This window comes from Callorhinus ursinus, unplaced genomic scaffold (genome assembly GCF_003265705.2).
Source record: "Callorhinus ursinus isolate GAN/ISIS: 27379988/994484 unplaced genomic scaffold, GSC_fseal_2.0 scaffold12, whole genome shotgun sequence".
NCBI lineage: Eukaryota > Metazoa > Chordata > Mammalia > Carnivora > Otariidae > Callorhinus > Callorhinus ursinus.
This window is the reverse complement of record NW_027397074.1, coordinates 63,414,703-63,441,131: the sequence shown is the minus strand read 5'-3', so window position 1 is coordinate 63,441,131 and position 26,429 is coordinate 63,414,703. Positions and strand designations below refer to the sequence as shown.

General features: G+C 36.7%; 1 protein-coding gene across 4 annotated transcripts in view; it reads left to right on the top strand.

The window, feature by feature from the left end:
• The window catches only part of CADPS2 (calcium dependent secretion activator 2), a 508,166-nt gene that overhangs the window by 196,707 nt on the left and 285,030 nt on the right, over positions 1 to 26,429 (top strand). For all 4 annotated transcript variants that reach the window (XM_073899136.1, XM_025865736.2, XM_073899137.1 and 1 more), the window contains exons 4-6: positions 7,576 to 7,656; positions 14,041 to 14,277; positions 19,412 to 19,533. In XM_073899136.1, coding sequence (XP_073755237.1) covers positions 7,576 to 7,656; positions 14,041 to 14,277; positions 19,412 to 19,533 — 440 coding nt within the window. The remainder of the gene's footprint in view (positions 1 to 7,575; positions 7,657 to 14,040; positions 14,278 to 19,411; positions 19,534 to 26,429) is intronic.

Here is a 26,429-nt window from a genome sequence, read left to right as displayed (position 1 = left end):
GGGTAGAGGTCTTAAATGTCTGAAGTTCAACAATAAGAGGAAACTGTGAAAGATAGGTCATCAGATAGTACCTGCTTTATTATTAAATGATTGGTTAGGTAATGTCAGATTTGGAGATTGATTGAAACAATGAAGGTAGGTTAAGAATGTCCCAGGCAGAAGAAACACAAGCAAAATGCATGACTGGGAAAATGTAACATCTTTGGTAAACACTGAACAAACTAATCTGTATAGATAGTGGAATTACCCAAGAAATTGAAAAAAGAATGGAATAAAATTTGGGAGGACCAGGATACTAAACTAAGGTGTTCGTGTTTATTCTTTTATTTACTTTTATTATTCTTTTATTACTCTTTATTCATGTTCACTTATTCATTTAATCCCTCATCTCCTTTCTTTTTCCTTACCTCCCTCCCTTCTCTGAGATTATAGCCTCCCTTCTCTGAGATTATAGCCTGATCAAGGGTAGTGGGAATGATATGTAGAAATGGGAGCCATGATGAAGAGTGGATGATGATAAACAGGTTTACTTTTAGGTGAGGGCATTGTAGGTGCGTAAAAGGAAAGGCCTTGCCTTCAGTTGGGAAGCTGGAACTCAGGACAAATGCCGGTGGTACATACTGATTTACGGCATTGTTTTGAGAAGTAACTGGAGACACTCTGATGTCTAGAACAGCCAAGGACCTGCGTGTGTGTTTGTAGTATGGGGGGTGGGGTGGCAGCATAGAAAACAGCAGAAATAATCAGTAGGGTAGAGTTAGGCTCTATTTTTGTGACAAATTTTGGTTCAAGTAATAATAGAGAATTAACACAACTTATTGATGCAGTAGATTAATTTGACACTTAAAGCTTTTGATCAGTAATTTTAGGTTCTGTTGCAAAATCCATATATATTTGGTACTGTCAAACACTGGGCTACTAGAAAACTCTATGATAAAGTGTTTGTTGGAGTGTTCTTTTGGAATCAGTGTTAGGTTTGTGCCAGTTACTACTTATGATATATTATCTGTAAATGACCAGATTTATGTATAATATACAGTGGACCAGCATATGAACAGGGAAAACACGAAATTTATATAACAAATCCTAGTGTACTTGCGTGTTTCATACTGAAGGATAAAGATGAATATTACAAAACAATATAATTTGTTTGAAAAGTATGCCATAATTGGAGTGTGAAGTCAGAGAAAAAACTAATTTCTTCAGTGAGAAAAAGGACATAATTAAGTAGGGTCGGCATGTACAAAGGTATCATTATGGAAAAATAGCTATTAATTCCTTTTTTTAGTGATTGACAATGTTAATACAGTTATCTTGGTTCTAGAAAATATATTAATGAGGGAGGGTGATGATGCTAAACAGTGCTATGAAAAGTGCTTTTTATAAATGATCTTTTTTTAAAGATATGAACAAATTTAATGAATTCAAGTATTTGATATTTGTAGTTTTTAGAGCATTGGATAAAAGATATCACAAGTTATAAAATGGAGGTGTTGGGTGAAACTTGGTAAAGTTATTCTTATGCTGTTTAAAATTTTCATAACTGTAGTAGAGTTGGGCTTTGGGTCCTCCTGAGGCCTTCTGCAAAGGGAGATTTGCTGATCCCTGCGGTCTCTTGGAGCTTGTTTCCAGTGACACGAGGGGAATGTGGGGAATGGAGCAAGGAAAGTCTAGGGTTGGAGATTTGCAAGTCAAGACCAGTAGGCTGCTGCATCAGGTCAGCATTTTCTCTACTCACAGTCCATTTTTTAGTATTTCCCTCTTTGCAAATCCATTGTGATGCTAATCAACCAGGAAACACATCTCTTCCATCACTGAATTCTTATAGTACCTGATCAGTAGCTTTCTTATGGCCATTGTATTCTGTTCTGTGTACTGTTTTCACTATTTTTGGTATAAAGTGTGAGCTCCTGGAAGGCCCTTACTTTTGTAGCTACTGAAGAGCCTACATCATGGTTGCTGTACAGTAGGTGTAAGAAAGGGTAAATAGTAAAATAACTGGACCATTACCAACACTGTTGAGAGCATGTGTCTTAGTGTCCCTTTACAGAGATTTAACAAATCTCTGTAAAGAGTAAGGTTGATGATGTGTAGGTCTGAGGGTGGCCGTCTTCCATGGTTTATGTTTTAAAAAGACACATAGCCTCTTCTAGAAGAAATGGATAGAGGCTTCTAGAAAGATTTCCCCAAAGCATGGTTCTTTACCTCTTTTTTAGTTAGGGAGTTTGCCACCCTTTTGAGTTATGAAATTCAAACCATTCCCCAAGGGAAAAAAAATGCATAACTCTACAGAGTTTTGCTCACAACTTGAGTGATTCAGATTCCCAAAGGCCCAGTTTAAGAACTCCCTAGCCTAGAGAATTTTAAATGTGGAAACCACAAGCCCTATATAAAGAACAGGAGGAAAAAATATATATATGTGTATTAAAGATTTGTCAAGCTAGTGAAATATTTTCATCATTGAAGTGGTCATTGATTTTTTTAATATGGCAATTAATGATTTTGAAGTGGTTACTGAAACTGTTAATTTTCAACTGATAATTGAAAATGCTTTGTATAATAGATACTAGAGGCATTGCAGAGAACAAAGATACATTTGGGCACCTATTATGGTCCTGACCATTGATTGACTCTTTAAAAGACGTGAAAAATAGGGATGCCTGGGTGTCTCAGTTGGTTAAGTGTCTGCCTTCGGCTCAGGTCATGATCCCAGGGTCCTGGGATCGAGTCCGGCATTGGGCTCCCTGCTCAGCGGGGAATCTGCTTTGTTCTCTCTCTCTCTCTGTCTCTCTGACAAATAAATAAAGTCTTATCAAAAAATGTGAAAAATAATCTGTGACAGGATTCTGAATGTGGAAACAGTACTTCCTATGAAATGAACAGGAGGAAAATAAAAGTACATTTCCTATGCTAAATATTTGCCAGTCCAGAAAAATATCTTGATAACTGAAGTAGTAATTGATTTTGAAGTGTTAATTGAAATTGATCATTTTCAGTTGATAATTGAAAATGCTCTGTACACTAGATACTAGGGGCATTGCAGAGAAAAAAAAGATACATTTGGGCATGCTGTGTGCCAGGAAAGGACATCTGTGAGGTAAGTAATCTCTTGTCACAATGTGTTCAAATCAAGAATTTAAAGAAAATGAGGTTGTCCTCATAAAGTGAGGCTTGCGTCTGGGCCCTACCATGGACTCCAGAGCCCACATATCTCCATTTTCTTTATCTCATACCCCAAATCAGGCACTAGAGACGGAGGTGCTATCCAGCATTTTAAAATCTGATGTCCCACATCTGTGAACCATCTAGGCTTGATTGATTGATTGATTCATTTTGTGGAGGGGAAGATGGAGGAGGTGGTGTAAAAACCCAAGTTCTCTGGAGGGTTCAGAAAAAAAAAAAAGCATTACTTGCACCATAACCATATGTACAACTGCTCTGGTGAAAGATCTACTTGAAGTGGCCAGGAAGACCCTCTACCATAAAAAAAGTAGAGTCCTGGCCAGGAACTCAGAATACCTGAATTTTGGTCTGCTTAAATAATGTGATCTAGGTTTCACTCTACATGACTCTAGATTGGATTGGATGTGGGCTGTGAAGGAAAAGAAAAGGCTAAAGATGACACGTAGGTTTTGGGCTTGGGCAACTGGGTGAATAGATGTGCTGTTTATATGACATGGCATTATTCATCGAAGGAGTGATTGGTATGGGGAGCTGGAAGTCAAGATTGCATTTTGGGTTTGTTAGTCTTCATGCAAATTGAAATGGTAAATAAGCAGTTGGAAATGTAAATCAAACTTCTGAAGGGTTGGAGCTATAGATACATGCTGTTTATGACCATGTGCTTTGAGGAAAGCACCCAGGTGGTGAACATGTAGATTAAGAGGTCCGAGGGCCCCTCCAATATTTACAAATGTTAACCTCTCCAGTTTCATAGTGGAAATTAAAAGAAAATCCATTTGCCTTATTAGAATTTATTTTTTGAACATTTTGAAAAGCAGTACATTATTAAATCTAACCAACGGGATTGGCTGGAGGGAGGTTGGTGTGGTTATAAAAGAGCAACATATGGTGTTAAAAGTCTGCAGTGTTTTGGGGTACCTGGGTGGCTCAGTTGGCTGGGCATCCCACTCTTGGATTAGGCTTGGGTCATGGTCTTGTGGCCCCATGTCAGGCTCCGTGCTCAGTGAGGAGTCTGAGGATTCTCTGCCTCTGTCCCTCCCCTCACATGTGCTCACGTGTGTGTGCACATGCGCTTGCTCTCAAATCTTAAAAAATATTCTTCAGTGTTTTGACTGTAGTGAATATATGAATTTAGATAAATTAGATAATAGATTAATACAAATGGTAAACATAAAACTGAGAAACTCTGGATAAGATGGACGATTATATCAAAGTCAGTATCCTGGTTGTGATATAATAGTACAGTTTGGTAAGATGCTGCCATTGGAGGAAACTAGGCTGTGTATAATGGGTGTATCTATTTCTTATAACTGCATGTGAAACTAATTTCAATTGAGAAGTTAACTTTTAAGAAAACATATAAGCTTTCAATTTTAAAACAAAAGTAATAAACACTCAAGAAAACAAGGGGCACCTGGGTGGCATAACTGGTTAAGCATACACCCTTGGTTTCAGTTTAGGTCATGACCTCAGGGTCATGAGATTGAGCCCCAAGTCTGGCTTTGTGCTCAGCAGAGTCTGCATGAGATTCTCTCTCCCTCTTCTTCTCCACCTCCTGCTTGTGAACACATGCTCTCTCTCTAAAATAATAAATAAATCTCTAACAAAACCCCCAAAACATGGGACATTAACATTCTTACATGTAAAAACAAAAAAAGTTAACCAACTGATTTACCTCCTTCAATTCTATCTAGTGTTACATTACACAAGGATATAAAAAAAAAATGTCTGTCTTAGCTTTTCCTTTTTTTTTTTTTTTCTTAACATGTTTGGGAGTATGCATTTCTAGTTTCACAAAATGATAGCAGTAGTCACCAAAGTTAGTAATCTCTGAAAATTTAATTAAATTAAGAGAAGGCTATTCAAATGTTATTTGGTACAGCAGTGCTCTGCTTTTCTCTGCCTACATTTTTCCAGAGAAATGCAGTTAAGGTATTAATATTTTTCAGAAGTAGTAGAAAATGTCTCTTACAAAGAAAATACTTGCAAAATCCAGAAGTGAGTCAAATAACTTCACTTAAAATTAAGAGCTGTTAATATAAAGATATATTTGAAGATGTTAAGTAGTGTTTTGTGAAGTTTGAAGAACTATGACCTGTTTTCAGATGTTAAATACTATTTCTTAGTGGAATTAGAACTCCTTACATGCATGTAACCATTTTAATTTTTCTATGTAAATATATTTATCAGCATTTAAGCAAAGATGAGATCGTTTACACATTTAGTGTATTTGAAGTATTGTAGTTACAGGTTCTTACACATAATTTTTGCTTTTAGGACTTTGATTTCAGTCACCTGGAACAGATATGCCACACAGTCTTTAACAATTCTGTTAGTTTTTAATGTAAATCATTTTGACTTTGAACACAGTAAAGAGAAGCTTTGTTTCTTTGACTTTGCGTCCTATTAATTAACTTGTGTTTGTTCTTGAGATGACATAGAAAATTATTTACCAGTGATTTAGTTTAAGAAAATTTTGGCTAGGGGCACCTGGGTGGCTCAGTCAGTTAAGTGTCTGCCTTCTGCGCAGGTCATTATCCCAGTGTCCTGGGATTGAGCCCTGTGTGGGGCTCCCTGCTCAGCGGGAAGCCTGCTTCTCCCTCTCTCTCTGTACCTCCCCCTGCTCATGCATGCACGCTCTCGCTTTCTCAAATAAATGAATAAAATCTTAAAAATCTTGGCTGTTTTTAAACTTGATTTCAAATGAATTTGATTTTTTTTTTAAAGATTTTATTTATTTATTCATGAAAGAGAGAGAGAGTGGCAGAGAGAGAAGCAGGCTCCGGGACTCGATCCCAGGACTCTGGGATCATGACCTGAGCCGAAGGCAGACACTTAACCATCTGAGCCACCCAGGCGCCCTGAATTTGATATTTTTTTAATCAACCTGGAAACATTTTTTTTTAGGAAGGTAACCCCAGATCTGTTTTTCTAATGAATAAATATCAGAATTCCTATGTCCCTCTAATCCGTTGTTTGTGCTGGACACAAAGTGTTCTTTCCAAAATCCTGTTTAAAATCTCTCAAAGAATTCCCGTTGTTGTAGGAACCAACTCTAGATGCCCTATTGTGGCTGCGAAGAGTAGTTTATGAAGTAGCTGGCCTCTCTCTAGCCCTATCTCCCATGTGCCTTCCCCCGCCCCCCAGTATCTATCATTTCTACAACTATTCATCTCACCTCCAAACTCCTGGTGCTTTTACTAAAACATCTTCCCCATTTCTTGACTCTTTATATATGTCCCGACACCACCATCCTGTCAACCTGCATTGTCCCTACTCATCTTTTTCAGGCTTTTTTTTTTTTTTTTTTTTTAAAGGCTGCTTTAAAGAATGTAATCTGGTCAGTTTGAAGTTCTTCAGGAAATAGAAAAGTTAATCTGTATTCTCCTGGGTGGTTTAATGTTGTACTCAAAATTAATTAAGTCTTCAGGTGCACCTTTATTATACCACAGTTGTATTGTTGTGGTCCAAGTTTCTTTATGTTGGAAATAACAAAGGGAAAGGAATTAAAGTCAGGAGAGACATTTGTAGTCCACCCAGTGCATCCCACACTGTGCGTGGCTCGTAGGACCTCCTCAATATAGCAGTTTCTATAATGAACTAATAAATTGATTATCAATAATTGGGGGGAAGGGAATCATAGGGAAAAGTTAAAAGAAATTATATAAGAAAGATTATTTCACTGGATAAGTGAAAGTAATTTTCCATGTAAATATCTTTAAAAATGATAGCATGCTTCTCTTGCTTTCAATCAAATTTAGCAGAAGAGAATGGAATTCTAATGTGCCAATCTGTAAGAGAGTGGAAGGGTTTCTTGGCAGCATGAGGCTGTTGATACTAGAGTGAGGAGAATATGAAGGTTTAAATGGTAGAAAGTTCTATCAGTTAATCAAATGGTACTTTTATAGTTTAGCACTAATACACAAACTTGTTATAAAAATGAAGGGAATATTTTTTGAAAGGAAAAAGAAGTAAAACATTATTCAGAATCTCACCACTCTGGAAATTTGAAAGAACAAAACAAGATATTTATCTATCTGGAACTACTTAGGGCTGACCTTCACAAAGAGGGATGGACTGAATAAGCTTAAAGACAATTTAATGTAATTTCAAGGAAACAAGGACTTCCTGGTTTTAGAGTTGTGGACAGGTTGGACAAGGAATTACTATAATTAGATTTTTTATAAACTGAGCTATTACCCTTAGCAATTTAATAACTTTTGTGAACAAAACCAAAATGAAAAGTGTCCAAGAAATTTAATTGGACTTCCATTCTGTGTTGTCAATAGGTAGCTAAGAGAATTTATTAAAAACAAAAATTGAGTCATTAAGTCTTTAATCTGTAGGTCACTGTCATTAAGTAATCACATATGTGTAATTTCTATTTTAAAGCTGGATAATGCAGATGAACAAGCAGCCCAGATCAGAAGGGAACTTGATGGTCGTTTGCAGTTGGCAGAGAAAATGACGAAGGTAAATTATTAACTTTGACATAGTGTACGACATTTCTTTTTACTCCTGTTTCTGTGAGCTGAAAAAGTTCTGTATAGATAGTATAATTTTATCATTTTCTTCTCTGTGTGCATGCCTCTTAAGCCCAAATATCTGAGTGCATATTATCTAAATGGAGGATATTATCTATTTTACATATCCTTCCTTACACATAGAACATGTTTAAACTCAATAACTTTTGCAGATTATTCTGAAAGCAATGCCTGAATTTCTCAAATGGCCATATTTAGAAGAATTTTAATATTGTGCTACATATAACCTAATTAGGGAGTAAAACATTGTCTCTGCAAAATCACGTATTCCAAGATATCCAACATGGTGCTTGGCACATAGTGGAGTCAGCTAATATTTGGATGAAAAATCTAACTGGAAGTTTCTAGTAAAAGACTCTCACAGATAGTGGTCAATATAATTTATTCATATAGTCACTGTGTTTCTCTGTAAGAGGAATAAGTTTTAAACAAAACCATTAATTTCTTCTTAATGCTTAATATTTTTTAGAGTACATGGAACTTCATTATTTGCATCATTCTTTAGTAAATTGATGCATAAATTTATTAGTGGTAAAAGAAAATTGTCTTTCCCAATAGACTTGAAGTTATAGTGCTATTAATCTGAGGTATGATTTTTTTTTTCCTTTTTTCCCTTCTAATCAAAACTTTGAATATTTGGAGGTATACTCTTCCTTTACCTCCCTCCATCTTTCTGAAGAATCCTCCCTATTGAGGGAATTTTCATTTCTTTAAATTTTAGGTATGATGTGTAAAGTATGCAAATATTTAGTTTACAGCTCAGTGAATGTATGTGTACATGGCCCATGTTAACCACCTTCCAGATCATGATAGTGAACTTTTCCAGCCTTTGAGAAGAAGAAACATCCCATGCTGATTTTAACAATTGAAATATTTTTGTTTTTGCAAAGGAAAATGCATTTATGAATAATGTGTAAGTTTTCAGAATACTAGTACTATGTTATCTAAAAGTATATAAAAAGTAGGGAAATTGTTGAGAAATTGGAGATAAACAGGAAAGTTGTGAAAATTAAGAGAAATTTAGGTAGCAGAGATGACAGTAAGTTGTGAGAACAAAGCCAGAGATAGATGAAGAGGAATTTCCAGATGAATGAAGACATAGAGTGCTATGAATTAGGGGCTAAAGAGTTACATTCACACAAAGAACAGTGGTTAAAAGGGCAACATGCCATGTTACTATCCTCAGGATATCTGGAGAGGCACTACATCTTGTAGAGATTCAGATGTCGAATTTATAGGATGAAAGTCAAGTAGATTAAGGCTATTGGAAGCTTTAGAGAGGACAACACTTTCCCCAAAACCCTTAGCTGAATTGGAAAACTGGCTGGAAAGACATTGCTTTTCTTGAAGACCTGAGACTGGGAGAGACTCCAGAGAGATGTTCCAGACCCTGTGGGGCAGGACTCTGGATCTGTGACCCACATTTGTAGATTGCCTAGGTGGATATAGATAATAGATATGAATACACTGAGACTGTGCATATTGTAATGAGTTGGATTTGCTTCTCTAAGGGCCTGGCTGAGGATGTGATGCTTTAGAGTAAAGTTTAGATGAATTTCTGGAGGGTTGTGAAACAGGAGGGAGGGTCTTGGGTGTCTCAAGTTCATGCCTGGGAGGAAAATGTGGGTTTATAACCTTTGGACTTGAGAGGAAAGGGTGAGTGAGGCACATGGACTTCTCTTTGTCAGCACCCCAGTGATTTCATCACAAACATTGATATGTTTAAAAAAGTGTGGGGAAGGAAGTGAAGCCAATGGAATTGGAAGGGGAGTGCTCGCTTCGGCAGCACATATACTAAAATTGGAATTGGAAGGGGAAAAAGGCCACCAAAAATAAGATGCCTTCTGGTGAGTATATTGACATAGGAGATAAAACTTGTTTAATTGCTTTCTAATTCAATTTCACCAATTGTAAGCCATCTTCATAAAATATTCATAAAGCTAATTATAAGTTACTGACCTTGTTGCATTATATTTCTACAAAAATCCTATGAACCCCTGAGGACAGAGGATACAATGAGTCTATTGTATAGACTAGGAGATTGAGATTTAGGGAAGATTACTGACTTGAGGGTTACATAACAAATAACATGGAGGCTGGCTTCAAACCCTGGTCTTTGACTTTGCTCTCTTGGGCCCCCAGCTGCCTCTTCAGTCTGATAAATCCAGAAGTGTGGTCCGTTAATAATCATTGGTAATCAATAACACCTCCTATCATACTTCACAGCACAATATAACAACAAGAAAACCCCAGGGCAGAAATTTCTTTTAAAGGATAGAAGTATTGACTTTATTTTTTGTTTTAAAGATTTTATTTATTTATTTGACAGAGGGAGAAGAGCAAGAAGAGCAGGGGGAGAGGGAGAAACAGACTCTCCGCAAAGCGGAGAGTCTGATGCAGGACTCAATCCCAGGACCCTGAGATTATGACCTGAGCCGAAGGCAGACGCTTAACCAACTGAGCCACCCAGGCACCCTAGAAGTATTGACTTTAATACTTTAGCCAAGGCATAATTATAGGAAGTAGTAGGAAAAATGTGGACTGGGCCAGAAAAACCTGTAGGCAAATCCATGATTGCTCTTTCCTTTGATAGAGAACATTGGGCAAGTTTATTTAACTTTTTGGAGCCTGAATTTTTCTATCCATAAATTCAATGAATAAATGTTTATTGAACACCTACTAAAATAACCTGGCAATGTTGTAGGCCCGTGAGATACATCCAGACAAATATGTAGTTGTCTTGGGATAAAACCAGACAAAAATATCCCTGCCATGCCCTGGTAGAGATTGCATTTGGGAGAGCTGATAATAAGCAAGGAATGTTCCATATAACTGAATTATGGAAGGTGATCATTTCCTATTTAGAAAATAAAGACAAGGTGGAATCAGGAGTGTAGGGTGCTTAAAATTTCCAGTTAAGTGGTCAGGCTGGGCCAGTTCTTGGCAGTTCTGTCTTGTCAGTTACACGAAAAAAAGAAAACAAAACTTGGAATCATCTCTCTGACTCCCTTCTTTTTCTCGTGCCTCATGACAAATTTATTAGGAAATCCATTTGCATTTGCCTTCAGAGTATTTCTAGAATCTGACAGCGGTCCCCATCTTCCACCTACCAGTCTGGTCCAGGTTTCATCTAGTGGAAGGTTAGAAGCGCTTTAAAAGGGACTACATTTGAATACTGAGAATTTTTTTATGGAACAAGCATTTTCATGTATATAATGTGTTAGGGCCACTGAGTGAGTAAATTAGAACATTTAAACCATGGTTTATGAGAACAACTCAGAGTTAAACTAAAGAATAACCCTATTTCTGAGTCTGTTCTAATTTAAAAGATTAAATTTAACATGTATAGTTGCCTGAAGTACAGTTGATTTTTGTTTCCAAGTAAAGAGGCAACATAAGCAGGCTAAATAAAGTTGATGAAATACTATTAATAAACCTCAGAGCTTTAAAGCAGAGTTGTCTGTCTTTTCCCCCAGAGAGGAAAAAAAATTGGGTATAGTCTATTTCTTGAAAAGCTGGAAAATGCCGATTAGACCATCAATTTTGGTGATTCCTGCCAGTCTCCTTGAAAAATGATCACGAATGATGTGTTTTTAACTAAAGCTAAATAAGAATTTGGCTTTTTATGTGCTAATGCTAAGTTTTCCATAAAATAACACCTCAAAATTTAAAAAAAAAAAAATTGGCGCATCCAAACTTTCAAACGTGATCTTTTTTTTTTTTGCTTTGCTAAAGTAAAATTTTTATAAAGGCAAAATTATGACTCCTACAAATATAAACACACAATAAAGATTTCATTCAGTGCATAATGAATGAGCAAACTAGTTACATGTTAAAACTAATCCAAAGAGCATATCAAAACTAGGTGTTTTTAGGCAAGGTTAAAACAAGATTCCCGGATTAGATCTAAAAGTGGTCAATTTCCAGTGAGGTTTTAAACTATAACCATTGGATTATCTTACTGAGCAGACACACATTATTTGCATCTTTTCCAGACAAAATTCTGTAAGTTAACATGTAACTTCACCGTTGGGACTTTGAATCAATAAACAGTAAGTTGAACGAAGTGTATTTGCTCAGATGACCCTTGGATGGCCTTTGCCCCCATAGGACATTGAAAGGACCTGCCCCCTCACCTTTTTGCCTCATTTCTGAGTTTTGGATACTTTTCATAACAGCTTTTAAAGTCAGTGTAGGGGCGCCTGGATGGCTCAGTCATTAGGCGTCTGCCTTCGCCTCAGGTCTTGATCCCAGGGTCCTGGGTTCGAGCCCCGCATCAGGCTCCCTGCTCCGAGGGGAAGTCTGTTTCTCCCTTTCCCACTCCCCCTGCTTGTGTTCCCTCTCTCGCTCGCTCGCTCTCTGTCAAATAAATAAATAAAATCTTAAAAAAAAAAAAAAGTCAGTGCATACACCGGGTGTTATATACAACTAAATGAATCATTGAACATTGTATCAAAAACTAAAGATGTATTATACGTTGGTTAATTGAATTTAAATAAAAAAATAAAGGCAGTGCATAAATATAAAAATCTTTTTATGGCTTATTTTGCTTGTGTTTTTTTCTTTTACATGCATTGAGAAACCATTCCAAAACATTACTTTTTTTTCTCCAAAGGAAAACAAGGTATTCTGTAACTGAAGAGTTATGTTTTTCCTGAGGTTGCAAACTTTTTTGGAATGTTGCTTCACACTCTAGAGGAATGTTAAAAAGGATCCCTAAGAGTCTTCCTTAAGAAAGTTAATTATGAGGGGCGCCTGGGTGGCTCAGTTGGTTAAGCGACTGCTTTCGGCTCAGGTCATGATCCTGGAGTCCCGGGATCAAGTCCCACATCGGGCTCCCTGCTCAGCGGGAAGCCTGCTTCTCCCTCTGACCCTCTTCCCTCTCGTGCTCTCTATCTCTCATTCTCTCTCTCTCAAATAAATAAATAAAAAATCTTAAAAAAAAAAAAAGTTTAAAAAAAGTTAATTATGAATGTGGATACTTAATTACTATATGATAATAAATATGCAATGTTAGTATTGATTATATGTAAATTGTGTTAAAAGAAATATGTGACAGTTGTATTTGGGGAAAAGAGAAACAGGTGGCCTGAGACTCTGGGACTGATTTGTAAAGTGGCACCAGATGTTGCTTTCCATCCCATGAAAACACTGGTGCAGGTGAGTCACAGGTTAGGTACAGGTTGATGAGAGCATTCTGGATGGGTTCCAGTCATCCCAGAGATGGGGATTTCTTAGGTTATACTTGGAGTGATGCCAAGGGAAACTCTGAGAAAGGCACTGATTTTTCTGGAGCATTAAGCAGTCATTTGCAAGGTGGTTGCTTTAGGCTTTCATTCCTAGCCAGTTTTGTATGGTAGTCAACCCATTACGTCATACTTCATATCATAAAGCTATAAACTCTCTTTAAGGGAAGAGCTAATGCCAGGTTTTTAAAGATTATGAAAGAGCCAATAGTGTGAGAAGGCCTCCTTTTGCTGTTGGTAGGAATATAAATGGGTATAATCATCTTTAAGAGCAGTTTGGCATATCTGTCAGTATCTGTCTAAATACCAGTATTGGGAATGTCCTTTTCATGGAGTTGAAAGAAACCAAAATCTGATTACAGTAATCTAAGGATCAAATGGCAATGCTCATGTAATTCAGGAAGAAAATGAATCTTCTAAATTGATACTGTTATTCTTTTTTATGTACAGCTTTATTCATAAGTTGGCCTTTTGCTTTAAATTTAAGATTTTCTAAACCTTTATTAAAAAAACAATTTATGGTCATAAGGGATCTGGTCACATTTGTGTGATGTGAAAATTCTAGAAATATCATATTGCTATTACGTATTTTTTAATTTGAATGCTTATAAAAAGGATATCCTCTTACTATACATTTTGGTAAGAAAAATGTTTAAGATGTCTGTTTCCTAACAGGCAAAGCAGCATATACTGAATATTTTTCTGACCAACCAGTTTACCCTAAGCAATTCAAAGTTAACAGTGACTAAGATTTATCTAGATACTAAATTTTCTTTCATGTAGGTTTTCAGTTTTTCCTTAGGCAAGTCTTATCAAAAATAGTTAATGTGAAAATGTTACTCATTTTGTACCATAATGATTCTGAATAAGGGATGTAAGGTACTCTTAGACATAATCAGAATTGCCAAAGCCTGATGATTTTAAAACCTGGGAGACTAAAGTATAAGGTAGGTGCATATATATTGAGTGTCACAATTTCTAAGACAGAGATATACATCATATAATCTTCTATGATAAAATTGAAATATGACTTTTGTAACATTGTTTTTTTTTAAATTATTTTCAAGGAAAGAAACTTCCCCAAATTTATAGCAAAAGAAATGGAGAATATGTATATAGAAGAGTTGCGGTCTTCAGTGAATTTGCTAATGGCCAATTTGGAAAGTCTTCCAGTTTCGAAAGGTGGTCCAGAATTTAAATTACAAAAATTAAAACGTTCACAGAATTCTGCCTTTTTGGACATAGGCGATGAGAATGAGATTCAGCTGTCAAAGTCCGATGTGGTGCTGTCATTCACCTTAGAGGTAGGTGGCTTTACCCCGTGCTGTCATTCACCTTAGAGGTAGGTGGCTTTACCCCGTGCTGTCATTCACCTTAGAGGTAGGTGGCTTTACCCCGTGCTGTCACTCACCTTAGAGGTAGGTGGCTTTACCCCGTGCTGTCACTCACCTTAGAGGTAGGTGGCTTTATCCCATGCTCGCCTCCGACAGCATAGATGAAACTGCAAAATAATTTCTGCTGACCTTCGTGGTAACTTTTTGAATTGAAAGCAGTGTGATATATTTTGAAGAAGTTACATTATTCCTCATTTGCTAGGCAATCAGGTTGTGAATGCAAATTAATACAAATTATGTTTTAAATGTAATAGCAGTTTTAGGACTAAATAATAAGTTTTGAAAAAATTCATCTTTGTGCCAACTAGCCTGGTGTAAGTTTATTGATAAAGTAAGCACTAAAGCAACTTGAGTGGAAATAGGATTTAAACACATAATTGAATTCTCTGTAATTTGGGAATTACTTTCAAGCTTTTGGTTAGCTTTGTTTTTAACCTACCTCACCTATGGTATTTTTGTAGAATCAAATCACACCAGCCAGCTTTGAAACACAATATTGGGTGCATATAGATGATAAGTAGAGAATTCTTCCTTTCCAGGATGTCCAGTTTCATTATAGATACAGTACATAGTATAAAGGATAGGAACAAATGTCATGCATTTAAAATTGTGTTCCCTGAGACTTCAGAGTTTTATGCTTTTTATACAATTCACTGGAAACCAGATACTGATGCAGACTCTTACCACAGCCACCTGTTGATTTTTTTATTACATTTTTTCATTGCTGATCTGTGTATTTGGGCTAATCCATGTATATGTTTATGTGTTTATACATGACACAAATATGTATACTTGCTATATCAAGCTTAAATTTATAGCGCTCTCAAAAATTAAAGCTTGTTATTCCTTCCTTGCATTGTTAAATTATCTTTGCTCGTGCCCACTACTGCTATTGAAGTTTCTGGATTGATGGAGTCTTAGGAGGTACCATTTTAAATTTCTTGATACTACTTTTGGCTTGCTTAGTTTGTGGTAGATAAAGCCAAAGCCAATGTGTGCTTTTGTTCTTTATTCCACTTAATCAACTCTAAGATAAATTCAGGCTTGAGGATAAGCCAACTGCCTCTCTTTCTTAACTTCCATGCTAATGATTGCTTTGTAGGTTAATATATTAAATTTACTATCAGAGTTAGAAATAGGTTTTCTTCTGACTGGAGACTCTGTTCTGGGATTGCCTAATGATTTTGCCATTACTCTGGGTTTCTTCTCAATCTCTTTGCCATTACTGGGTTTCTTCTCAGTCTCTTTGGTATCTTAAAGAAATATTTAATGGGAAACTACACAGTATCTTACATGTAGAAGTCTGTTTTCCTACTGACCAAGATACAAAGTGCCAAGGTTTTTGTTTTTTTTTTTTAAGGATTTGTGCAACATAAAATTAGTTATAATTTGTAAAGCAAATTATTTTTGTAATGTATAAACCTACCATGCAGAACTGGAAACTGTTCAAAACACCTTCTCTTTTCTGTATTGTTTAAAAGTTTTAAACACAATTGTAAATAATTGGCTTTTATGAACTCTTTTCCCTTTTGAAAACAAAATTATCCTCATGAGTTAGTGTCTGTGTGAAACTATGAATTGTTCTGTACTTTATTGCCAGTATATTAAACAGGGTTGCTCAGTTAACAGTAAAATGGTGTTAGAGAAAATGAGTTAAAACTTCATTTTACATGGTCTGAGAAGCTTGCCTATTTATAAAATTGTTTTGATAGTCCTCTCTTACTATGTCCATATAAGGCAGATATTTTCCTTCCATAGCATAATAGAGATGTTTTCCACGATACACTTCCAGTATGATAAATAGGAGTTGTGTGTCCAACAAGAAAATGAAGTCACATTCAGTGCACATTACACAGTGCTTACCTGTGGACACCTGAGAGAGTAGATGAGGTCTCCCTCTGTCCCCAGGGCCTCTGACCTCAGCCTAACTAAGCTCCATAATTATCCCTGGCCCATTATCCAAGCCTTGCTACTCAGCCTAAGAAAGTTCTGAAAGGCAAGCAGTTATTCCAGGTTAAGGGTCTCCCATTTTGTCAGTCAGGCTTAGAATTGGTCCAGTGGGAAAAGTTTTTTCTACGAACTAAAGGCTGAGTCTAGAGAATAAGTACAGGTTTGAAAAACTGTTTAAATTTTATCACCTCTTTTAAAATTGCTACTGACTGCTCTCTTCTCTCACCACACCGTGTTCTCTTGCCAACCTGAATTTTTGTCACAGCTCTTACCACCTAACGTGTAATTCAGTTATTTTTATTATTCATTATTTGCCTGATTCTACTAAAATGTAAGCTATAGGAAGTTAAGGTCTTGTTTTCACTGAGGTATCACAAGAGCCTAAAACACTACCTGGCACACAGTTGACTTGATAAATACTGATTGAATTGGGGACTTTGATGGTATCAAAAAGCAGCAGTTAAAAAAAAAAAAAGAAAGAAAGAAAAAAGCAGCAGTTAGCCACAACAAGATTACTTTTAGGTCGCTTCATTCCTGAAACCTTCAGAGACAATAATAAAGCAAGAGCGAAGCTAACTCACAAAACCATAAGTCATCCCGTGGTATCTTAAATATTGAGTAAGGGGAAGGCAGCCCAGGTTAATCTACGAAGTTGAGTCTGCATGTTGGAAGATAAATGGTGTCACTGGTATGAGTACAGATGATTTTCACACTGTTTTCATTGGTATTGGGCTCGCAGACCCTTTGAGGGCTTCTTTATGTGGTAGTATATGGTCCCCAAATACTGCTCAGCTTCATTTTCTCAAACCTGCACGTGACTCAGTGCCACATAACTCTCGGGACAGTGCATTATTCAGAAGCATGTTACCAAGCTTTATATTTTGTACATGACTGCCTTCTTTTTGCCTCTAGAATAATTCTGTGTATATTATCTCTATTATATCAGTCACAGAGATTGGGGAAGTGGGGATGGAATTGAGACTACATTCATTTTCCATGGTTCTATTACCAAGTTTTTTGGGGGAACTGATCGAAACAGTTACCTGAAATTAGGTCAGTTGATGGTCCATGGAATTCGTGGCTGTCTTTATCATTAAAGATTGAGACCAGCTGCATTTTTTTTCATGCCTTTTGGAAATCAGATCTGTAGATGTGTTGTTTTATTTATATGTATGGACTCAGAACAGAAGTTACTTCTTTTGAAAGTGGCAGTTCTGCCAAAGAAAACATTCCTGGCACAGATGGGAGTACTAGTTTGTGGAGTGGGAAATGGTTTCACAAGTTGTGTGTTTCAGGAGGTCCTGTTTACAGTAGCTTGTAGGAGAGGTGACAGAAATAGTGCTAAGCAGGTGTTTCCTTTCTTCTCTCTTGAACTTTGTTGAACACGCTTGAGAAAGGGATGCAGGGCAAATAAGCATCTTTCCAAATATGAACTAAAAGATTTCTACATTGTGTGTACACAATTCTCTTGCTTCCTGTATTTTAAGTGACTTTCCATAAATTTTATTAAGCCATTTCGGTCATGTTGTTAAGTCCCTGTGGAATCGGTTTTTGATTGATAGTTAAATAGGTCATTTGTCTCAGCTTCTGCTTAGTTTTATTTGTCTAAAGTTCTAATGAGTTTCAAAACGATTAACAACGACATTGATTTATTAAGAATATATACCTCCTTTTGCTTACTTTCCATCAACGAGATGAAGTGCTTTGTTCTAACTTCCTTGAATGTCTGACAGCAGCTAGGAAAGGTGTTACTGGTCTCTATCAGTTCTTAGTCTGTTTTCTGTTATGCCCTTATTTTTATTCATGGCGTTGGTACGCATTTCAGTGTGATAAAATGACAAAAATCTTGGTTGAGAAAGGAGAATGGTTCTGAGTTTGACCTTTCTTTTTTAGTGATTAGTTTCCCATTATTTTCATGGGGGAAAAAAGGCGTTTATATTTATGAACATAACCCTTCTGTTGTGAAGAGTGAAAGGAAGAATAGTTTCTTTTAAGATGGTTTCTTTGAGAACTTTTGCCTCAAGATTCGTATCACAACTCAATGAAAAGTGGAATGACTTATAATGTATTAAATGATCAATACATGATGTTTTTAGTGGATATTTTGGTAGCTACATGGCATGAATGCTGTTAATCTTGTTTGTACAAATAAAACGAGATCAATAAAGACATGAATGTGCATATTATAAAAATGCCATTGAATATATTTTATGAGTTTCAAGAACTTAGGAAACTTCAGGATGCAAGTTTTGATTGGAAAAAAAAAACTATAGCAAAAATACTCAATAATACTTACATTTTATGTGTGCACCCAGTGAAAATGTTAGGTTACAGTATTTTAAATCAGCCTTTTATATGAACATTAAAAAGCCCACTTGAAAAATATTTGTTTCTCTTTTTTCTAGGAGTTACAGATGCGTAATACAGTATCAGTCTTTCTACCCATTCCCAGTGTGCTGCATTAAGTTAGCACATACCTTTAGTGGAAAAGTCCTTTTTTTCCTTGTGAAGTTAGTAGTGAGATAGTCATTGGGCAAGTTATATTTTCCATACTTCATAATAAGATATACATTTTCTATAATGAATATTCTTTTATAAATATTAATAGTTCTCTAAAATAAGTGAATATAGAAAGATCTGATGATGTCACATACTGATAACCACAAATTGGGATGATGATGATGTGCACCACTCATAAATATACTTTCACTTTATGTGGAACTCAACCTGTACTGCTTTTAGCACATTCACTGAATTTTCATGGGTAATTCCTCTTTACCTCATGCAGACTTGCTATCATATTTTAAGGATCTGAGTTTATACCTCACTTAACTCAGTCAGGCTTATATTTAGAGATCTTAACCTTACTTTAATAAGCTGCAGGAGATATTTCTTCAATACTAGGCTTCCTCAGAATGTTACTTACTGTACCTTCCATGAATACAGGTGGATTCTAAGGAAGATAAAATACCATTGGTGTTACCAGATAATTTTATCAGCTGATCGTTCTACTTGTAATCAATGCTGCTATCTCTATGTCTTGTTAAAGGCTACCAACTTGATGTATCATTTAAAAAATTTTTTTTATCTTTAGATTGTCATAATGGAAGTGCAAGGTTTGAAGTCCGTTGCTCCCAATCGAATTGTTTACTGTACAATGGAAGTGGAAGGAGGAGAAAAACTTCAGACAGACCAGGCTGAAGCCTCAAGGCCACAGTAAGCCAGCTGAAAAAAAAATTTCCCCTTCCAAAGAAACATGGTTTATTTATTTGCAGCATTGTGTGATTTTATACTCCAAAAGGGTTCTTGGTTAGCTTTGTTTCAACTGTGTTAGAATCATTGTGTGCCTTTGTAGGTAAGGATGCTATAATTAGAACTGTAGCAGAATCCCTGTGTAGTACAGAGAGAAAATCTAACCTGCAAAGGAGAAGCTAGTTATTTAGCCGGTCAGTGTTTGTAAGCCATTTAAAAGGAAAGCATGTGTAATCATGTATTATTTAAAAGGTGGTGGTAGATCCTATTTCAGTTTCTAGACAAAAAAAAAAAAAAAAAAAACTATAACCTAATAGCTTTTCCATTTCCACGTATTACTAATGACTATATAACACTGATGATGTTGAGGTGGATACAATTTTGCCCAGTGTCTTAGAATACTTAAGGAATAGGCTTGAGTTAGAGAACCAATTAATGACAACCGCACAGTAATCAGAAGCTAAAACTGTTCTTTGCTGGCAGTTTTAGGTTTCAAAATCTGGGAATGAGTTTAAGTTTGGAAGATGTTCTTTTTAACTGATTGAAACTTGGGAAGCATCACAGTCTCTGGTAGAAATAACCAGGCTAGTCTGAGGAATTTGAGTGAAAATTTCCTGGCTTTCATTTGTACACTGCCTTGAGAAGAGATGTTTTTTCCTTCCTCAGGACTTATGATTTTTGTCTTAGCACAGCATGATGATGTGACCTGTTCATTCAGGATATGTCTGATCAGATCCTGGTTGGCCGTGGTTAGATAGAGGTGAACAAAAACTTTCATTTTCCTTAGGCCAGGCACAAGGGTAAGGTGGGGACACAGATACAAAAGTAATAGGACAGATGTGCACAGAGTATTATGAGATGGAGAAGCAGCAAGTTGCAACTTCTCACCCTGCCTTATAAAAAGTCTTACAGGTCTACCGCTAACCAGCCTCTCATTACTTCTGGGACCTCACCTAGCCTCTGGTCAGTTACTGGACTTCATGTAATTCCTCAAACATATCATTACACTTGCTTTTCCCTCTGCCTGCCTTCCCATTTATCTTTATATGTCTGGATCCTTGGTATTAGACATTTCTCCAAAGAAGACCTACAAATGACTAAGAGACACATGAAAAAATGCTCATCACTCATCATCAGGGAAATACAAATCAAAACCACAATGAGATACCACCCCACACTGGTCAGAATGGCTAAAATTAACTCAGGAAACAACAGATGTTGGTGAGGTTGCATAAAAAGGGGAACCCTCTAACACAAATGCAAGCTGGTGCAGCCACTCGGAAAACAGTATGGAGGTTCTTCAGAAAGTTAAAAATAGAGCTATCCTATGACCCAGCAATTGCACCACTAGGTATTTATCCAAAGAATACAAACATAGTGATTTGAAGGGGGACATGCACCCCGATGTTTATAGCAGCAATGTTCACAACTGCCAAAATATGGAAAGAGCCCAGATTTCCATCGGCAGATGAATGGATAAAGTTGTGTGTATATATACAATGGACTACTACTCAGCCACTAAAAAGAATGAAATCGTGCCATTTGCAATGATGTGGCTGGGACTAGAGCGTATTATGCTAAGTGAAATCAGAGAAAGACATACCAAATATTTCACTCATGTGGAATTTAAGAAACAAAAATGATGAACGTAGGGGAAAGGAAGGAAAAATAAAAATAAAAACAGAGGCAAACCATAAGAGATTCTTAACTATAGGGAACAAACTGAGGGTTGCTGGAGGGGACATGGGTGGGTGGGACGGGGTAATTGGGTGATGGGTATTAAGGAGGGCACTTGATGTAATGAGCACTGGTTGTTATATGCAACTGATCAATCACTAAACTCTACCTCGAAATAAATAATAACTATGATTTCAGCACAGGTCTTGATCTCGGGGTTGTGATGTTCAAACTCCTGCATTGGGCTCCATGCTGGGCATGGAGCCTACTTTAAAAAAATCTTAAACCTCACTTGCTGAGAACACCTCTTTTAGATGACCCAATATGAAGCAGATATTCTCTGGCTCATTTTAATCTTTGACTAATGTGCTTCTTATCTGTTCACTTTGTATTTCCCCCTTGAGAAAAGGGTAGATACCTTGTCCTGTTTGATCTTCTAGTACCCAGTAGGCTGTCAGAATTTATTCAGTTGCTTGCACTTATTTTTATGACTTAGTCACAGTAAATATTGAAGGGTGTAGTATTTACTCCTGCAGGCAATTAGAGTTGAGTTACAGTGTGACAATAAAGTGACAGTGAGAATAAACAACTTTTTAAAAAAAATATTTTATGTTTGACAGAGAGAGACACAGCAAGAGAGGAACACAAGCAGTGGGAGTGGGAGAGGGAGAAGCAGGCTTCCCATGGAGCAGGGAGCCCAATGCGGGGCTCAATCCCAGGACCCTGGGTTCATGACCTGAGCCGAAGGCAGACGCTTAACTACTGAGCCACCCAGTCGCCCCAAACAACTCTTTTTAAAAGATGCTTTAGATCTAGGAGGAGGCTGTGAGGCTATTTTTGGCAGGGCATATGGATTCAAGGGAGAGGTTTGGTTTTTGTTTTAAAGGTTATATTAGTCTGTATTAGTATATTCAGAGAGTTGTGTAACCATCAGCAATTCTAGAACATATTCATCACCTCAAAAGAAACACTGTACCCTGTGTAAGGAAACACTGTACATCAACCTCAGATTACCCCCATCCTGACCGACTACTAAGTGACTTTCTGTCTCTATGGATTTGCTTATTCTGGGCATTTCAAATAAATAGAATCATCTAGTATGTGCTCTTTTGTGGCTGGTTTCTTTCCCTTAACATAATGTTTTCTGCTTCCTCCATCTTCTGGCATGTATCAGAATTTCATTTCTTTTTATGACCAGATCATAGTCTAGTGCATGTAGATACCACATTTTGTTTATCCATTCATTTAGATTGAGGACACTTGGGTTGTTTCCACCTTGTGGCTACTGTGAATGCTGCAACTAAAGTTGTACTGATACCTGTGTGAGTCCCTGTTTTCAGCTGTTTTAGGTATATACATAGTGGAATCACTGGACCATGTAATAATTGCATGTATAGATTTTTGAGGATCTACCAAACTGCTTCCCACAGTGATAGCACCATTTTATTTTCCCATTGACAATGCGAGTTTCAGTTTCTTCACATTCTCACCAATACTTATTATTTGCCGTATGCACAGTCATTCTAGCAGGGGTGACGTGATATCTCATTGTGATTTGATTTACACTTCACTCGTGACTAATCATGTTGAGCATATCTTCATATGTTGTATTAGCTATTTGTTTTTTTTTTCTAAGATTTTATTTTATTTATTCATGAGAGAGAGAGAGAGAGAGGCAGAGGCAGAGGGAGAAGCAGGCTCCCTGCCTAGCAGGGAGCCCAATGCGGGACTCGATCCCAGGACCCTGGGATCATGACCTGAGCCGAAGGCAGACACTTAACCGACTGAGCCACCCAGGTGTCCCTGTATTAGCTATTTGTATATCTCTTTAGAGGAATGTCTATTTAAGTCTTTTGCTCCTTTTATATTGAGTTGTCTTTTAAGTTGTAAGAGCTATTTATATATTCTAGATGTTAGATTCTTGTATATGATTTGCAAATGTTTTCTCCCATTGTGTAGATTATCTTTTTATTTTCTTGATATTGTCTTTTGATACTGTTCAATTTATCTATTTCGTTGTTGCTTATGCTTTTGGAGCTGTGTTTAAGAATCTAGTGCTCAATCCAAGGTCACAAAAATTTAACCCCATGTTTTCTCCTAAGGTTTTCATAGTTTTACCTCTTACATTTAGATCATTAATCCATTTTAAAGATTTATTTATTTCGAGAAAGAGAGTGCACGTGCGTGTGCACAAGCAGGGAGAGGGGCAGAGGAGGAGGGAGAGGGAGAATCTCAAGCAGACTCCACACTGAGTGTGGAACCCCACGAGATCATGACCTGAGCAGAAACCAAGAGTCAGCTGCGTAACCTACTAAGCCACCCAGGTGCACTCATTAATCCACTTCTAAGTTGAGTTTTATTTGTGGTAGGATGTAAGGGTTCGACTTCCTTTATTTGCATGTAACAATTCAGTTGTCCAGTTCTTAAGTTGAAGAAACTGTTCCTTTTCCATTAAATATTCTTGGTACTCTTTTGAAAATCAGTTTACCGTAGATATATGGGTTTGTTTCTGGACTCTGAGTTGTATTACATTGATGCCCTTATGCACATTATTTTGCTTACCATTGCCTTGTATGAAGTGGGTTTTGTTTTTATTTTATTTTATTTTTGGCCTTGGGTGACGTTTTAAAATCACGGGTATGTGTCTTCCAGCTATGTTCTTTTTCAGTATCATTTTGGCTATTCTGAATGTCCGTATGACCTTTAGGATAAATTTGCCAGTTTCTACAAAGGTTTTGCAAATATCTCTAGCTGGGATTCTCATAGCAATTGTACTGAATCTGATCAATTTGGAGAGTACTGCCATCTTAATTAACAATGTTTTCTTCCTATTCATGAATGTAGAGTGTCTTTCTAGTTATTTAGACCTTTGTTTCTTTTAATAATAGTTTGTAGTTTTCAAAGTGTAAGTTTTGCACTTTGCTTAAATTTATTCCCAGTATTGTTTTCTTAAGTTATTTTGGATTATTTATTGTAAGTATATAAAAATAATTTTTAAAATATTGATCTTGCATGCTGCACCCTTGCTGAACTTGTTAATTCTAATGGTTTTTTTTATTAGATTTCTTAGATTTCTTTTTATATAAGATCATGTCATCTGCAAGTAGTGATAATTGTATTTCTTTCTGCCTGATCTGGATGCCATTTATTTATTTATTTACTTACTTACTTACTTACTTACTTACTTACCTACCTACCTACCTACCCTGACTAGTTCCTTCACTGCAGTGTTGGGTAGAAGTGTCAGGAGTAGACATCCTTGCATTCTTCTTGATTTTAGTAGGAAAGCATGTATTTTTCATGATTAAGTATAATGCTAGCTCTGGATTTTTTATAGATGCCAGTTACCAATTTGAGGAAGTTCCTTTCTGTTCATAAGCTTTGTTAGTGTTTTCATCATGAAAAGATGTTAGATTTTGTCAAATGCTTTCTCTGCCTCTGTTGAGATGATCAAATGGGTTTTGCTTTTATCCTATTGAAGGTGCATTACATTATTTAATTTTTAGGTGTCAAACCAACCTTGTATTCCTGGCATAATTTGCACCTGGTCATTATGTATAATTCTTTTTATTTGTTACAGCATTCAGTTCTCCAGTATTTTGTTAAGGACTTTTGCATCTCTTTTAAGAAATAGTGGTCTAGGGGTGCCTGGGTGGCTCAGTTGTTAAGCGTCTGCCTTCGGCTCAGGTCATAATCCCAGGGTCCTGGCCCCACATCAGGCTCCCTGCTCAGTGGGAAGCCTCCTTCTCCCTCTCCCACTCCCCCTGCTTGTGTTCCTTCTCTCACTGTCTCTCTCTCTCTCTCTCTCTCTCTCTCTCTTTGTCAAATAAAATCTTTAAAAAAAAAATAGTGCTCTATAATCCTTTTTTTTTGAGACCTATCTGATTTTATATTGGCCTCATAAAATGAATTTGGAAGTGGTCTCCCTTTTTTTTGAAAAGTATGAACAATTGGTATTAATTCCTTAAATGTTTGGTAGAATTTACCAGGGAAGCCATCTGGGGCTGGACTTTTCTTTGTAGGTAGTTCCCCATTACTAATTTAATCTCTTTATTGTAGATCTATTTAGAGTGTCTGTTTCTTCTTGTTAGTTTTAGTATTTGGTGTATTTAGAGTAATTTGTCCATTTCATTCAAGTTACCTAATTTATTGGCATACATTTGTTTATAGTATTCATTTATAACATGTTTTATTTCCATTAAATATTCCCTTTCATTTCTAAAATGAATTCAATGAATTCTAATATTCAAATCTCCTTTTTCTTAGTCCATCAGGCTAAAAAATATTTTTTAAAAAACCCAAATTTGGGGTGCCTGGGTGGCTCAGTCATTAAGCATCTGCCTTACGGCTCAGGCCTTGATCCCAGGGTCCTGGGATCGAGCCCCGCATGGGGCTCCCTGCTCAGTGGGAAGCCTGCTTCTCCCTCTCCCACTCCCCCTGCTTGTGTTTCCTCTCTCGCTGAGTCTCTCTGTCAAATAAATGAATAAAATCTTAAAAACAAAACAAAACAAAACAAAAAAAACAACTCTTGTTTCATTGATTTCCACTCTAATCTTCTTTATTTCCTTCCCTTTTTTCCTTTAGGTTTAGTTTGCTCTTCTTTTTCTAATGTCTTAAGGTGGAAAGTTATATTTTTGAGTTGAGCTCTTCTTAATACAGGCATTTACATCTATAAATTTCCTTCTAAGCACTGCTTGAGCGGCATCCCATAAATACCAGTATGTTCTCTACATTTTCACTGCAGCAAGGAGACTTGGATCGGGAAAGTGTTATTTGTATAGTAAATAGTCATTGGAAGAAGTTTCTTAGTAGCAAGAGAATAAAAGACTCAGATCCTATCATGCCACCCCAGTGACTGAGGGAATAGAAGTCACTCCTGAAACCCATCGGGAACACAACAGTATGTCACCACTCACTGGTTGGGAAGCTCCTTTATGGCAAGTATATATATATATATATTTTTTTATGTTTCTTACTTAGTTCAGGCTGCTATAACAGAAATACAGTTTTAATACTGGGTGGCTTAAACAACAAACATTATTTCTCACAGTTGTGGATGCTGGAAGTGTGAGATCAAGGTGCCAGTGCTTTCTGGGACCACCTCCTTGCCAGATCCTCAGATGGTGGAGAGAGAGCTCTTACATCTCTTCATCCTCTTACAGGGATACCAGTTCGATCATGGG